This window comes from Oryctolagus cuniculus, chromosome 19 (assembly GCF_964237555.1).
Source record: "Oryctolagus cuniculus chromosome 19, mOryCun1.1, whole genome shotgun sequence".
In the NCBI taxonomy this organism is placed as follows: domain Eukaryota; kingdom Metazoa; phylum Chordata; class Mammalia; order Lagomorpha; family Leporidae; genus Oryctolagus; species Oryctolagus cuniculus.
Genome location: NC_091450.1, coordinates 37284253 through 37299606, shown reverse-complemented (window position 1 = coordinate 37299606; position 15354 = coordinate 37284253). Strand labels below are relative to the sequence as shown.

The 15354-nt window shown below is 67.3% G+C and overlaps 1 protein-coding gene across 2 annotated transcripts; it reads left to right on the top strand.

Annotated features, from left to right (window-relative positions):
• Nucleotides 1-11612: 11612 nt before the first annotated feature.
• Nucleotides 11613-12886, top strand: GRIFIN (galectin-related inter-fiber protein). Of its 2 annotated transcripts, XM_051840642.2 has the most exons (5): nucleotides 11614-11687; nucleotides 11924-12003; nucleotides 12084-12243; nucleotides 12405-12571; nucleotides 12787-12886. In XM_051840642.2, the coding sequence occupies exons 1-5, from the start codon at nucleotides 11676-11678 to the stop codon at nucleotides 12800-12802; spliced, it is 435 nt and encodes a 144-aa protein (XP_051696602.1). In that variant the 5' UTR covers nucleotides 11614-11675; the 3' UTR covers nucleotides 12803-12886. The 2 variants fall into 2 exon arrangements, with proteins under 2 accessions (XP_051696601.2, XP_051696602.1); XM_051840641.2 differs by having other exon boundaries at nucleotides 11613-11687; nucleotides 12405-12886.
• Nucleotides 12887-15354: the final 2468 nt, after the last annotated feature.

Sequence of the window (15354 nt, the reverse complement as noted above, 5' to 3'; positions counted from 1 at the left end):
GCCCGAGTGCTCTCCAGCTCCCGAGGAGCGGCCATGGGCGCCCACCACAGCCCCCACCCCTGTCCTTCGTCCCCGGCCCCGCCCCCGCCTGCCACCTGCCTCTGTCTTTCCCAGGGAGGAGGCTGGCGGCCCACTCTCCCTGCACGCGGCGTCCGCCTGTCCCGCTCCCCCCTAGCATGCCTGGCCCCACTGGCCCAGTACCGTCGGGGAGGGGCCACGCAGGCAGCAGCCCCGCCGCTGGCAGTGCCCTGAGACGCAGCCTCTCCCCAGGCCCCTGCCCCTCGGGGGTGGCCCCAGCCAAATTCCAGAGGCTTCCGTGGGCCCCCTGGGCACTCAGAGCCTTAGCTGCCCGGCACCTAGAGGGCCCAACCAGGCATCCTCTGCACCCTGCACGGGCACTGGGGGCCCTGATGCGGGCCATGGGGCCACGGGGCCACGGGGCCACAGGGCCGGGTCCTCTCCCTGCGGGTCCCAGAGGAAAGCACAGCCCCCAGTCAGAGGGCAGAGTTCAGTGCTAGCTGCTCCCCTGCGGCATAGTAGAAGGCAGGCCCGAGCCTGGCACTCCCTCTCCCGAGCACCAGCCATGTACCAGGCCCGTGAGGACGATCCACATGGGACTGCCCCCCGAGCTGGGCACCCTGGGGCAATGGCAGAGGGCAGAGGAGGCCTGACTCACTGGCCAAGCTGGCCAAGGATGGAGTGGCACATGCAAAGGCCCTGTGGCCAGGACAGTGTTCGAGGGCTGGACAAGAGGTGGTGTGCGACAGCTGGGGGTCGGATAGCCCAGTGGGGGCTCTGAGAGAGGGGGTGGCCTGACGGCCTGGTGCAGCTGGGCAGGGGACACGGGAGCCCCAGATTCTCAGAGTGCAGCCCCGGCACCAGGCTGCAAACAGGGCCACCAGGCATGCAGCCGTGAGACTGCAGCAAGACAGGCTGGGAGGCCGCCTGCGGGGGACAGAGGCAGAGTCTTGCCAGGGCCACAGCGCCGGGACCAGCTGCCTCCCCTCCCCCAGCCACACCAGAGCCCCCGGGCTGGGCCCTTTCTCTTCTGCCGAGCAGTTGCTCGAGACTGATTGAATTTTCCGCCTGGGAGCAGAGGGCGGGACTCCGGGAAGAAGCCGTGACCGCCCGCCCTGCCGCAGCCCTCTCCTCTCTGCCTCTTCCCAGCAGCTGGGCAGTGGGGGTGAGGGGTCGGGGCCCTGGTGGCCGTAGGAACAATGGCCCATGAGACAGGAGGCAGCCCTGAGCCTGCCGGAGCCCCGGGGTGGCTGGTGTGACCCTCGGGGGCCCCCAGCACCCTCCTGTCCCACCGAGACTTGGGACTGGGGTGGGGGTGCTGCACGCCCAGCCGACGTTCCCACAGCAGGTGCAGGGAGCTGCCCTTTGAGCCCAGCTCAGCGCCCTGAAGTCCAGACGGGGGGTGCGGCAGCGGTGGGGGCTGGCTGGGGAGGGCAGGAGTGAGGGGCTTCCCCTCGTTGCCCCTGGCGTGGCGCGTAGCCTGCCGCCGGTGCTCACCATGGGCGCCAGCACTCACAGAGTGAGGCCTGCAGGTGCGGCTGGGGGCATGTGCGCGCCCCCCAGACACCCGTGCCAGGCGTGCACGCGTGGTGACATGTACTGACAATGGGTGCAGCCTCTGGTGCCCACCCACCAATCTCTCTGTGTCTCAACCCCAGCTTCCCCCACTCCAGGAGACCCCAAAACTCAGAGGGGACCCAGCTCCTTGGCTCCACCAGCCATGGGTGCAGGTCCTGGCTACTCCCCTGGAGGACCCCCGGGGCTGGGGACTGCGCCACCACCCAGCAAAGCTGCCGGGCGGGGTGGGGCAGTGTCTGGGGGTGAACCTGCACATGGGAGCTCTCACCATCTGCCTCTTCGATCAATCTTTTTTTAACTATATAAAAACACAACAACCCCTCTGGCCGACCTGAGGCCCCCGGCCCCACTGGGGAGACAGTGCCCGCCGGGGTCGGGCATCAGCAATGCACTGACTGCATCAGTCCTGAGACCGGGCCAGGATGGGGCGCCCTGGATGGGGTGGGGGTGGGACCGGCTGGAAGCAGAAAATGGCCCATCCCCCTCACACGTAGGGGCTGGTCGGAGTTGGACAGGGGACACGGGAGCCCCAGGCTCTCAGGCGGGGCCACAGAGGCCAGTGGACGTCCACCATGGGGGCCGGGGCCACGGGGAGCCTCACGCCACCGGCTGCCCTTCCGTCTCCCGCCTGCCGCCGACCGACCTCCGCAGCGCCCGCCCGGTCGCCTCCCTTCCTGCCCCACCTCTTCCTCAGGCCTGGCCCAAGGGCGGGCACGCCTGCTGCAGGCGCGTGCCAGGAGCACCGCCTGAGCTCATGTAGGGACTGGGGGGGGGGGCACCGGCAGGCCCACGGCGAAGGTGGGCTCTGGGCACAGGCCTTGCCCTGCGGGGCCTAGGGGCAGGGTCTCCTGGCCACACCCCCCATACACACAGGGGTGCTCCCCTGGCACTCCCATGGTCCTGCTCTGCCCCTCGGGAATGCAGGTCCCAGGATCTGGGCCTGGCCCCCAGCACTCCGGGCAGGGGAATGCAAGCCCCAGTGGCCGAATGGCCCACAGCCACTCACAGCGCCACCGGGAGGCCTCCCTGGGGCTGGGGCTGTTGGACCAGAGGGATCCTTTGCAGGCACGGGACACCCAGCGGGGAAGCTGGAGGAACCATGCAGAGACCTGGGTCAGAGAGGCGGGGGTTGGGGGGCAGGGGCAGGCGGGACACAGGAGACGCTGTCCTCCACTGGCCTTGGCTGTGGCTGGCAGACTGGAGCCCCCTTCCGTGACCCAGTGGGAACAATGCGGATGAGACTGATACGGGCGGGCCCTGGCGGCAGTCTTCTGGGGGCATTTTTTCCCCATCGAATCATCCTGGGCTGGGTCCAGGGCCCTCTCCCGTGGCCCCAGGGCAGGCACTCCCCTGCCGGACGTCCTGGGGCCTGCGGTGGGCCTTTCCCATAGCCTACCCAGGAACTCAGGGGACAGGGCGAGTCCCCTCTGTGGCTGCCCAGGGTTATCCTGTCCCACCTAGAGACAGCGAAGAGTCAGGGCTGCTCCAGGGCAGGGGTGGGAGGGCAGGGCCGGCCTCTGGGGAGGGGCTGCAGAGGAAGCCATTGGTCTTTGGGGGAAGGAGCTGTGGGGAAGAGGAGGAGCGACCAGAGGAAAGCCGCCCTGCCCCACGCCCACCACGTCCTCCTTGCGGATAGACAGACAGGCACGTGAGTGGATAAATGGGTGGGTGGGGTGGACAGAAGTCGGGAAGCATGGATGGAGATGGCGGCGGGTGGCTGGAGAGACGATACAAAGACACAGGAGGAGACGCCTAGCTGGCCGACTGGACAGGTGGGTGAGCCCTGTGCAGGTGAGTCGGGGGATCAAGTGGGTGGCAGACGGACGGGGTAGGGGGGCCCACAGGGAAGGAGGGCGTGGCAGGTGGGAAATCCCCCTCCTCCGCCCAAGATGGCCACATCCGAATCCTGCCGCCTTGCGCAGCACAAGGGGCCTGGCAGGTATGGGTGGAACCCTGGGGTGGGCCCAGTGGAATCACAGGGTCTTTATCAGATCAGGGCCTGGGGTCAGCGGGAGGCTGCTGCCGGCTGTGGTGGTGCAGGAAGGGCCGTGCCCCCAGGCGTGCTGGGACCTGCCCCGCTGGATAAGGACGCTGACAGGTCCTCCTCTGCCAGCCCCGTGGGGAACCAGCCCTGCCGCATCCTGACCCCGGCCTGCAAGATCCACTTCTGACCAACAGAGCTGCAGACAACAAAGTGTGGTCTTAGGAAACCAATAAAGACGGGTAGGACACAGAGGATGAACACGGGGGTGGGTGGGTGGACAGAGGGACAGCTGGAGGCTATGGGAATGGCAGATGGGTGTATGGGAGGATGAGTGCACGGGTGGGTGGATGGGTGGATGGATACACGGATGGACAGGTGAGCCGATGGATGGATGGGTAGATCATGGGTGGATGGATGGATGAGCTAAGGGGTGGGTGGGTGGTGGTTGGATGGATGATGATGGATGATGGATGGATGATGGATGGATGATGATGGATGATGGATGATGGATGATGGATGGATGATGGATGATGGATGATGATGGATGATGGATGATGGATGATGGATGATGGATGATGGATGGTGGATGGTGGATGGATGATGATGGATGATGATGGATGATGGATGATGGATGATGGATGATGGATGGATGATGGATGATGATGGATGATGGATGATGATGGATGATGGATGATGATGGATGATGATGGATGATGGATGATGATGGATGGATGATGATGGATGATGGATGATGGATGATGATGGATGATGGATGATGATGGATGATGGATGATGATGGATGATGATGGATGATGGATGATGATGGATGATGATGGATGATGGATGATGATGGATGATGGATGATGATGGATGATGGATGATGGATGGATGATGATGGATGATGGATGATGATGGATGATGATGGATGATGGATGATGGATGATGATGGATGATGGATGATGATGGATGATGATGGATGATGGATGATGATGGATGATGGATGATGATGGATGATGGATGATGGATGGATGATGGATGATGATGGATGATGGATGATGATGGATGATGGATGATGGATGGATGATGGATGATGATGGATGATGGATGATGATGGATGATGGATGATGATGGATGATGGATGATGGATGGATGATGGATGATGATGGATGATGGATGATGATGGATGATGATGGATGATGATGGATGATGGATGATGATGGATGATGGATGATGATGGATGATGGATGGATGATGGATGATGGATGATGGATGATGGATGGATGATGGATGATGGATGGATGATGGATGATGATGGATGATGGATGATGATGGATGATGGATGATGATGGATGATGATGGATGATGATGGATGATGGATGGATGATGATGGATGATGGATGGATGATGGATGATGATGGATGATGGATGATGATGGATGATGGATGATGATGGGTGATGATAGATGATGGATGATGGATGGATGATGATGGATGATGGATGATGATGGATGATGATGGATGATGATGGATGATGATGGATGATGGATGATGATGGATGGATGATGATGGATGATGATGGATGATGGATGATGGATGGATGATGGATGATGATGGATGATGGATGATGGATAATGGATGGATGATGGATGATGGATGTGCAGATGGGTGGGAGGGTGGCCCCAGGCTCATTCCTCACACCTGTGCCAGGTGAACCCTGGAGCTGCAGGCTGGGGGTAGGACCTCTGATTAGACAGTGAGGCAAAGGAGGAGGGTCAGACATGTCAAGCTTTCAAAATGACCATTATTTCTGCCACTCATATGACACAAGCACCCTCGTTCCCAGGGTGGCCGTCAGGATGGGAGTGCAGCGAACAACCAGGCAGGACCTGGTCGAAGCTCAGAGCACCCTGGTGACTTTGTGGGGTTGGAGGGGTTTAGAGCAGGAGCAGAGAGGGGGTCCTTGGCCCCTTTCACTTCCACCTCACAGCCTAAGTCCAGCCAGCACCAGGGTGCTTGGGGGAGGCAGCCAGCACAGCTGGCACCCAGCCGAGCAAGTGCAGAGGCCCCAGGAGCTTCCTGCCCCACCTCACTCTCGGTCACCTCCACTCTGTCCTGCTGGGCACACGACTCACCGCACACCCCCGCCTCTGACCCAACCTGTGACCGGCCCTGGGTCCCTGGGCTCCCCTGTGGGCCAAGGGGCTTGGGCCCTTCCTCAGGGAGCTGGGGACGGAGGGGCCGGTCATGGCCACGGAGTGCATCTGAGCCCCAGGCTTCCTCCCCCGCACCCCCCACCCAGGACCGTAATTAACGTCTTCCTGTTCAGAGCGGGAGTCCGTTTCCAAAAACACATTTCGAAGGATTATTTTGCAAAGGAAATGTTTTTGAAAATCTCATGTCCCGTCCCAGCCCAGGGAAGTGGGGGCCGCTGATGAGGCAGGGCGGGGCGCCCTGGTGGCCGGGGCGGCAGGCACTGAGGACGCCCCCAGGGCACAGGTCCTGGGGTGGCCCTGGGGAGCAAGGGTCCCCATTCCTCACCGCACAGCCCCCTGTGGTCCCACCTGGGGCACCCGCTGAGCCCTTAGGGCCTCACAGGCGGCGTCGGTGCCCCGCCCCCACCCCGAACCTGGCCCCAAACGTGCTCCTGGGGTCTGCTCAGCCCGGCCATCATTGACCCACAGGGGCAGGTGGCGTCCAGCCTGCCCTTCTGCCCTGTGCTGGCTGCCACTCTCTGCTCCTGCAACTCGCCCCTGTTCGGGCCTCCCTCCCCTAGAAGCCCCCCACGCCCACTCCCTGAGCTGGAGCATCCGTAGACAGAAGAGTCGAGCCCCAGGCGCCCCGCCCCTCTCTGCCTGGATGGTCTCACCATCCGCCCCTACCACGGCGCTCGCTGCTGGGGACACTGCCGGCTCCGCCCAGTGCTGGCCGGCTCAGCAGTGACCGCGTATGAGGGGCAGGGGGACAGCGCCCGGCCAGGCCCATCCTCATGGCTCCTCACACAACCTCCTGGCCTCTCAGGCGCGGCCTCTCCTCTGGGGAAGTAGGGGACGGGCCAGGAAGGCGAGCTCGGGAGCTCTGGTCACCCCTGCCCGCCCCACCCGCCAGGCCCCGACTCAGAGATGCTGCCCCCCACCCTGACTGGTCGGCTAGAGGGGGTTCCTCCCACGGGGGCTGGGGGCTGCCCGGGCCAGGCCGTACTCTCTGGGGTCTCTGCCCTGATGGAGGCCCGCCCCCCTTCTGGGACCCTCTCTGTCTCCATCCCTCCCCCGCTACGTCCAGCTCCGGGCTTCTCTCCCCCGCCCGGCGCAGATGTCCTGGAGCTGGTGTGAGGCTATTTCGGGAGCTGGCGGCTCCCCTGGGTCTTTTCCCAACAGCCTTGGCCGGAGCCGAGCGCCGGGAAGCAGCCGGGGTCGCCTGAGGGGTGTGGGGGGAGAGGACGCACAGCACCGACTTCCGGGGTCGGGGGCTCCTTCTCCCGCCGCCCGCCAGCCTGTGCACCGCGGCTGTGCCTTGGCAGTGTGAGACGTCTTGTGAAGAAGGTGAGGCCGAGTTCACCACCACGTGTAAGCCGACGGGCCCACGGTTCCTCCTTGCACCACAGCCGCCGCAGAGGGCACAGCTCCTCACCCCCGTCGCGGTCCCTGTCCTTCCCAGCACGCACCGTGGTCTGGAACATTCTACCTGCCTGTCACGCATCGCCTGCCTCCCCCACTGCGGAGGCCTGGCTGTCCTGCTCACCTGCACCCCAGTGGGCCGGGCAGTGGGCTTGGGCCGCAGGGTCCGGCCCCCCTCCCTCGGCGGGTGGCGGCCACACGTCACAGCACCCCCGCCAGCTCCGGCGGCCCCAGCCACTCTCCCACCTAATGGGATACCCAGCGCTTCCTTCCTGCGCTCCGGGCTGCGGCTGCGGCTGTTTGTAAAGCTGGCGCGGTCGGTCTGCGCCCCTGGAGCCCATCTGGGGAGCTCATCACGGCCGCTCCCGACGCTGGCCGGCAGCCCCACCGCGAGGCTTTCCCGCCAGATGGCCTTGCACACCGGCCTGCCTGTGGGTGTTGAGCATCCTTAAAGATGGCCGCCGTCTCCGTCCACTCGCTGCGGGCACTGGGTCAAGGACGGGAGGGCTTTCTCGGCCCGGGCAGGTGTGTGCCTCACTCCGCCTGGACCACCCACTCCGGCCTCCCCTCAGTCCCCCACCCCTAAGTGGCCCAGCCAGCGAGGGCCCTGGGACTCTCCTGCCCCACTCCCTACTGCCCCCTGGAGGCAGCTCCAGCACCTGCACACCAGGACCAGGCCCCCTGCCTCGCTAGATGGGGCTCCTCCTGGGGGGTGCCGGGAACCTGGGGCCAGCAGGGGGCTCCGCGCGTGGCCCTGGGCCCCTCGCCCAGAGGGGAGGCATCTCTGAGCCAGGGCCAGCCTGGCCTCTGTCCCCAGCCCCGCTGCGGCAGAGCACGGTGTTCCCTTGGATGGAGAAACAGGCGCAGAGATGGCCACGGGGCCTTGGCAGGTGCTCCCTGCTCGGGGCTGGGGGAGGCAGGGGCAGAGGCTGCCCAGGTCTCCGTGTGGCTCAGCGGGGTCAGCTGGGGCACGGTCAGTCGGTCACAGCCCCCTCAGAGTCCCCAGAAGCAGGCTGGGTGGACCCGAGGCCTCCCGGGCCTCTACCTCAACCCGTGCCATGGCGTGGGGCAGCGTCAGGACAGGCGGCCCCTGAATGGGACAGGTGACCCTTGAACGGGACAGGAGGCCCCTGCTCAGGACAGGCGACCCCTGCTTGGGACGGGTGGCCCCTGAATGGGACAGGTGACCCTTGAACGGGACGGGTGGCCCCTGCTCAGGAAGGAGGCCCCTGAACAGGACAGGCGGCCCCTGAATGGGACAGGTGGCCCCTGCTCAGGACGGGCGGCCCTGCTCGGGACGGGCTCGAGAAAAGCTTCCTAGCTGGAAAAGTGCCCCCAGGAAAGCCGACTTTCCAGGCAAGAGGAGACCTGGGGCGGAGGCTGCAGACACAGACGGCGGCCGGGCACTGGGTGGCCGCCTGCCCAGGAGCAATGCTGGCTGTGGGGGCTGAGGACAGAGTGCAGGGCCTGGCAGGGGAGGCCACAGAGGGGGCAGTGAGGACTGGGCCCTGTATGCTTCATGCCCCTGGACCTTAGCACGCGCTGAGTGCTCTGGGTCCTCCTCGCGCGGCCAGCCTCGAGGTCACCTCCGCGGAGACTGCGGGTTCCACCAGACAGGATATGCAGAGGAAGGGACTTGGGCAGGTGAGAGCTGAGGGGGCAGGTGGGGGCTGGGGACAGGTTTGGGGAGGACAGGTGAGACAGCGTCAAGGTGAGAGACCGTGCCGCCCCCTCCCTGGGCTCAGCCGCAATCCATCTTGGGCTTTGACAGGACCCACGGCCAAGGTCCCGCCGGAGAGTCTGGCAGCCATGGCCGGGGTCTGGGGCCACCCTGCTGCCGCTGGCACTGCTCCCAGCTTGGGGGGGTGCGGGGGGGAGCTCGGTTTCCCTGTCTATGCAGCCGCAGCCCCGCGGTGCTTCCCATCGGCACTCACCCTCTGCATGCCTGGCTCGCTGCCCGCCCGTGACCCAGAGGGCATGCTGCAGCCGGCCAGCGCGGGGGAGATGGGCCACTGCGTGCCAAGGCCACCCAGCGCCCAGCCAGGGGCAGAGCTGCCCGCAGCCGTGCCTGCCCCTGCCTGGTGGGAGCTGCCCGGGGCCTCCTCGCCGAGCGGGGGCCGCAAACTTCCGCACTGACCTCACCGTCCGGAGGAGCGGCTCCACATGGGGCTGGGGGCGGGGAGGGGGTCTCGGGGAGGGCTCAAGGCTGGGGAGGCCGGGAGCTGGGGCGCAGGCCCTGGAGTCACTGTAGTGAGGCTGGGGTGGGGGCTCAGTGCTGCTGGGGGCCGTGCACATGAGGGGCAGGCAGGGCAGTGGGCGGGGCCTGCCGGGAGCCCTGACGGGGAGTCCAATGCTGTGCTGGGGTGCGGCTCCATCACCGTGGGACCCGGAGTGCTTTCTCCCATGAGCGCCTCTGTCTATCACTCAAGTTGGCACAGCGATGGACGCAGGGCAGCCCCCACACAGCCCAGCCACCCGCTCCCCCCGGCAGCTCCCTCTCCCCGGGGCACCCACCCTCACCACCTCCCAACGCCTTCCATTCCTGCAGAGCCCTTCAGCGGCCTCTTCCTCCAGGAAGCTGACCCCAGGGAGGGGCTCTGTTTCCAGGGGACCACAGCGTCCCCGGGCCCTGCTCTGACACGGGAGGTGAAGAGCCGCCAGCACCTGCCTGAGAGCTGGGAGCCGGCACTGCAGAGCCGGGAGCAGCGCCCAGGCCCCATCCTGGATGCGCTGCCCCCACCCCCCACCCCACTGTGAGCGTCAACAGCCCGGGGCAAAACCACACATCCTGGTGGGGGTGCAGTGGGGAGGATGGGCTGGGGCGGCTGGCCAGGCTGGCTGGGAGCTCCAGGCGGGCGGCGACCACAGGGCGCTGGGGTGGAGCGGGGTCTCGGGCCGTGCTTCCTGCCCCTGGCCCTGTTTGCCCGGTCACTGCAAGCTTTGGTGGCTTCTAGCTCTGCCCTCTGCAGGAGAGGCCCCCAAGCCGCGGTCGGAAGGGGTGAGCTTGCAGGTCCTCGCTCGCACCAGCTGCACAGACCACACGGGCGGGGCTGGGAGCCACAGAGGCCACAGCCCTGAGCCCTGGCTGCGGAGCCCCAGGGCTGGGCGCACCTGCCCAGAGTGGGCCTCCGGTCCAGTGAGTCTGGGATCTGAGCCCACCCGCCCACCCCCTAACGCCCAGCCCAGCCGCAGTCTCCTGAGCTCCAGGGCCTTCCACCAGTGCCCCTGCCGACCCCAAATGCAGAGATGGAGCTGGGGTGCCAGTGAGCCAGGGCCTCCTGCACCCACCCAGGGGCCAGCAGCCGGGGGCCAGCCAGCTCTGGGTGACCAGCTGGCCTGTCCTAGGCCCCTGACTCCGTGCACCGGTCAGCGCCGTCCCCAGAGGGCAGGGAAACGCAGCTGGGACTGGACAGGGAGGGGAGACAGGACTGGGCTTCAGCCTGGTGCCGGGCTGCCGTGGCCAGGGGCCTCGCTCTCTGCTCCTGTGGGGCCCAGGGTGGGCAGGCAGGAGGGGACGTGGCAGAACCACGGCCAGCGGTGCCCCACTGCGCAGGGGAGGAGAGATGTTGCTTGGCTTCTGTGTGGCCACACACAGCCCACGGGCAGGGGATGGTCAGGGCCATCCCTGGGTCCTCAGTCCTAGCTCCCCCTGCCAAAGTGACCAGGACAGACCCAGGGTCACCCCTGCCTTGGGCCTGGAGTGAGGAATGGGCAGAGGAGGCACCCCTGGGGGTCTGCCTGGTGGAGGCGGTGACCCTGAATGTGGGACAGGCAGAGAGCAAGGCGGCCGTTCCCGGGCCCTAGCTCCTTCACTGGGTCACGGTGACCATGGCTGCGGGGACCCCACTCACCACTCCCAGCAGCCTGGGGGCTCCACGCTCCCAGCCCGCATCCCTCTGGGGTAGCTCCATCCCTGGGGGACCCAGCTGGGCAGCCCCCACAGCTGCCCCTCACAGAGGAGATTTTCTCTGCCGGGCTCCGTGCAGTGCTGCCCCAGAGCCCCAGCCCGGCCCCCTCCCCCCACTCGAGCTGACGGGGGCCGGGGCTCCGGGCCAGGAGGGGCACGGGGGTGTGGGAAAGGAATGCGCTGACCAGCGCCCAGCCTAATCCCCACTCAGCCCCGGCCGCGCTGAGCTGGCTGGCGGGGCGGAGCTGGGGCAACAGGCGTCTGGCTTGGGGGTCCTGCAGCCCCAGGCGGTCCCAGTGGACCCCAGCAGGCCAACGAGGTAGGTGGGCAGGCCTGGATGGGCCAGCATGGGTCCTGGGGGGGAGCATTTGGAGATGTGGGGAGGACCCCAAGGAGGGAGAGTGGTGAGAGCCATTTAGTGGGGGTGATGGACAGAGGGGGGGCGGGGGCAGGGACAGCTCAGTGGACTCGCCAAGCCCCCGGGGTGGGGCTCCCACGCCTGACCCCACCCAGCCTGCCTATATGCCCAGGCTGTGCCCCAGGCTGCTCTGTCACCCAGCAGGGGCGGAGAGCCGATGGCACTGCAGGTGGGTGAGACTGCCGGGCTGGGGGCTCCCCAAGCCACCCGTGGCCTGCCCCGCAGAGCTGGGGCACTGGCTGTGTGCTGTCATCAGACCCCCAGCCAAGGGGATGTGGGCGCACAGGGCAGGCTGTGTCCAGCTCAGAGACGGTGCCTGCGGCCCGTAGGGGCCTCCTGGACAAAGGGGGGACCCCCGGGGGAGAGGGGCCTGAGCTGAGAGCCTGCGGCCCCGTCTCTGTTCAGTTTGAAGCCTTCTGCGCAGGGGGCCTGGCCCCCGGCTGGAGCCTGCTCGTCCAGGGACAGTCGGACTCTGGGGAGGACAGGTAAGGGAGCCCGGCTTCCCCGAGTGTCCCCGCCGTCCTCGGGCAGCGCCTGCCCGGCCACCCACCGCCCTCGCCCGCAGGTTTGAGGTCAACTTCCTGTGCGAGGGCGGCGACATCGCCTTCCACGTCAAACCCCGCTTCTCCAGCGCCACCGTGGTGGGCAACGCCTTCCAGGGCGGCCACTGGGGCCAGGAGGAGGTGTCCAGCGTCGTCCCACTGGCCCTGGGGCAGCCCTTCGAGGTGACGGGGCCAGGCGGGGGGGCAGGTGCCCCGTGGGCGGCCTGGGCGGGCTCCCCTGCCTCGTGTCCGTGGGCGCGGTGAGGCCAGCCCCTCTGGTGGGGAGGAGGGAGACTCCCCAGGCTGGGGGCCCCGGGGGCCGAGGCTCACTGTCCCCCCTGCAGATGGAGGTGAGCTCGGACGAGGAGCACTTCCACGTGTTCGTGCAAGAGCACAAGGTGCTGCAGTTCCCGCACCGCCAGAGGCCGCTGGCCGCCATCACCAGGGTGCGGGTGCTGAGTGACCACCGCCTGGCCCAGGTGGAGCTGGCCAGGAGGGGCCTGAGCTGGGGGTACGTGACCGGCCCAGGCCCTCTTAGCCGGGGAAGGGTCCACTGCGTGGCGGGCCCGTGGCTGCCCTGCCCTGCTCCCAGCAGGCCTCACGCTTCGGGCCACGGGAGCAGGGCCACGCCCACCCCCCACCCCTCCAGCCCTGCCCCGCCAGACTCACCCCCAGGTCTGTGGCTGGCGGGGGCGGGGCTGAGGCGCGTGCCTTCGGTGCTTACAGGGACGGGGGCTACTGAGGTGCCGGCGGTCCGGGAGGGAGCGTCCAGGGCGCCTGGAGTCCACCCGCCGGCTCCCCCTCAATAAAATCTAAGCACGCTGCAGGCTCTCGGCTGCTGGGGAGGGGTGGGGTGCGGGGCTGGGGCCAGGGCTCGCCTGACCTTTCACCTTGCCCCCAGGACACTGGGGCAGACTGTCCACTGACTCCATGGGGCTCCTGTCCGGGGCTCTGCTGCAGTCGGGGCTGGCCCAGGCCGGGAGCTCAGCCCTGGGAGGGGTCTTCAGCCCGGGGAGGGGGGCACATCCTGCCGGTCCAAGAGGAGGCCCCAGCTTCTTCCCTTCCTTCCTGGGGGGGGCCTTCCTGCCTCCCCCGTGCACTAAGTGCGACGTGATCCTGTGCCCGTCATCTTGGGGGGTGCTGCCATCTCCCCACCGTCTGTCTGCTGCCGTCCGTGCGTCGCCTGTCGGCTTTCCACCCGTCACCTCCCTGCAGCCCGCTGGGAACCGCAGCTTAGGGCCGGCCGGGCCAGGCGCTCAGCTCCCAGGGGAGTGATGTCAAGGACAGCACAGGTGGGACCGCACAGAGGTCACGGCCCGGCTGGGGGCTGGGCAGCTCTGCCCCCTCCCCGTGTGACCCCCACTGGGTCCCCGAGCCCGTGGCGTGGGGGCCGCCGGGAGCCACAGCCCACAGGGGCCCACGGGAACGGACGGCGGGGGCCGAGTGCCGAGAGCTCCTTCTGCCCGCTAAGATGTTGCTGTGTACATGTGGGAGGCAGAGAGACGGGGAGAGAGACAGATGGACGCTGGTTCACTCCCCACAGGCCTGCAAGAGCCAGGCGGGGCCCTGGAGCCGGGGAGGCCGTGGGGTGGGCGCGGGGCGGGCTGGGGCCAGGGCCTCTCCCCAGGTGAGAGGCAGCCCGGCCTGCAGCTGCACCGCTTCCTTCCTGTCTCCGCCCGCTTCCCTGTCTGTGTCCAGGGCCCGGCTGGCCAGGAGCCCCTTCCTGCCACCCCTGCGGGAGGCCTGGCCTTTGTGTCGCTGGGAGGGGCAGGCGCGGCGGGGAAGGGTCAACCCTCGCCGTGGGCCCCGGGCTGTGGGTCTGCGAGGGTCCCCGGCTGCCCCCACAAAGTGCACCTTGCCAGGGCAGGGAAGGCTCCTAAACCGTGGGGGCCGGGCAGCACCCAGATGGAGATGGGGCCCAGATCACTCAAGCCGGGCCAGGCCTGCAAGACGGAGCCACGCTGGCACCGGTCCACGCACGCAGCCCCTCACACGCGTGTTTGCACACTGTGCACACACACACACGCACACACGTCCCTCCACCCCCCGGCCTGAGCCAGCTCCCCGCCCGCTCGGACACGCCAGCTTGCAGGCCCGGGCTGCAGGGCTCGTGTGTGCTCGCGTGTGCGGAGCTGCACGCCACGCCCTTCCCCCTCCACGGCCCCTACCGCCCTCGCTGCACAGCCTGGCCAACCGGGCCCCACACGGTGCCGTTCCTCTGCCGGCTGCCTGAGCCTAGAAGACCCCCCCCGGCCCTGCCTCACCTCGCACAGCCTCGTCCGGAGCTGGGGGCCAGGTCTTACTCCAGCCCCAGCCCGGGCTGGCCCAGAGCGTGTGGCACTCCGGAAATATTGTTGAATATCCACAGGAGGGAGATTGAGGATGTAACCTGGAGCCTGGGGGCCCTGGAGACCCCTGGGACGAACCGGGGCCCCCGCCCTCCCCACTCGGCCTGGGACCCCGTGTGGACGGCCTGGGAGCCCCGTGTGGACGGCCTGGGAGCCCCGTGTGGACGGCCTGGGAGCCCGTGTGGACGGCCGGGACCCTGGGCCAGTCTCTGCCCTGCGGCCCCTGCACCTGCTGCCCCCGCACGCTCCTGCCGGCTCCCAGCCTGGCCTCGCCTGGAGTCCCCTCCGGGAGCATCCTTGGCTGTGCCTTAGCCTCCGCCACCACAGCTTCCCTGGTTGCCCCTGTCCCTGGCAGCGACTCCATGCCTGTCCGTCCCCAGGGGATCCCCCACCTGGAGCAGGGCCCGGCGTACCCTGGCACCAACAAATATGTCCTAAGTTAACCGTCACAGGAACCAGACTCTGCTTGAACCCTCCTACCTACTCCCTGCCGACCAGAAGCAAGCGCCCCTCTCCGAGCCCAGTGCTGACCCCTCGGGAGGAGCCCACGCACTGTCCCACACCCGCCAGAGACCCAGAGCCTGGGTGCTGGGCTTCGGCCACAGCCGCCGAGGCGGGCCTGCTCCTGGACGGTCGACCCACATCTCCCAGGGACTTGCCTGCCGCCCGTTCCCTGTGTGGTGTTGGGGTGCGGGCCCACTGCACAAGGAGGCTGTGGCCCTTGACGGGAGGGCTCAGGCCTGCTTCCCACTGACCGGCCAGGGGTGCCAGGTGCCTGGGAGGCGGAGACCAGGGGCAGGCGGGGCTGTGGGAGGCAGTGCCAGGCCAGAGGCACGGGAGGGGAGGGGGATGGGTCTGGGGCACACATAGCCAGGCAGCTCAGCTCTTCCCACCTGAGCCAGGGAGGGGCGGGCTGGGCAGGTGCAAAGCCGAAGCTCAGGTGATC

Excerpts from the sequence above, each read along its gene's own strand:
- GRIFIN (XM_051840641.2), top strand. Across the intron at positions 12,004-12,083 it reads TCGGACTCTGGGGAGGACAG|GTTTGAGGTCAACTTCCTGT; the intron begins GTAAGGGAGCCC and ends CCTCGCCCGCAG. Across the intron at positions 12,244-12,404 it reads CCCTGGGGCAGCCCTTCGAG|ATGGAGGTGAGCTCGGACGA; the intron begins GTGACGGGGCCA and ends TCCCCCCTGCAG.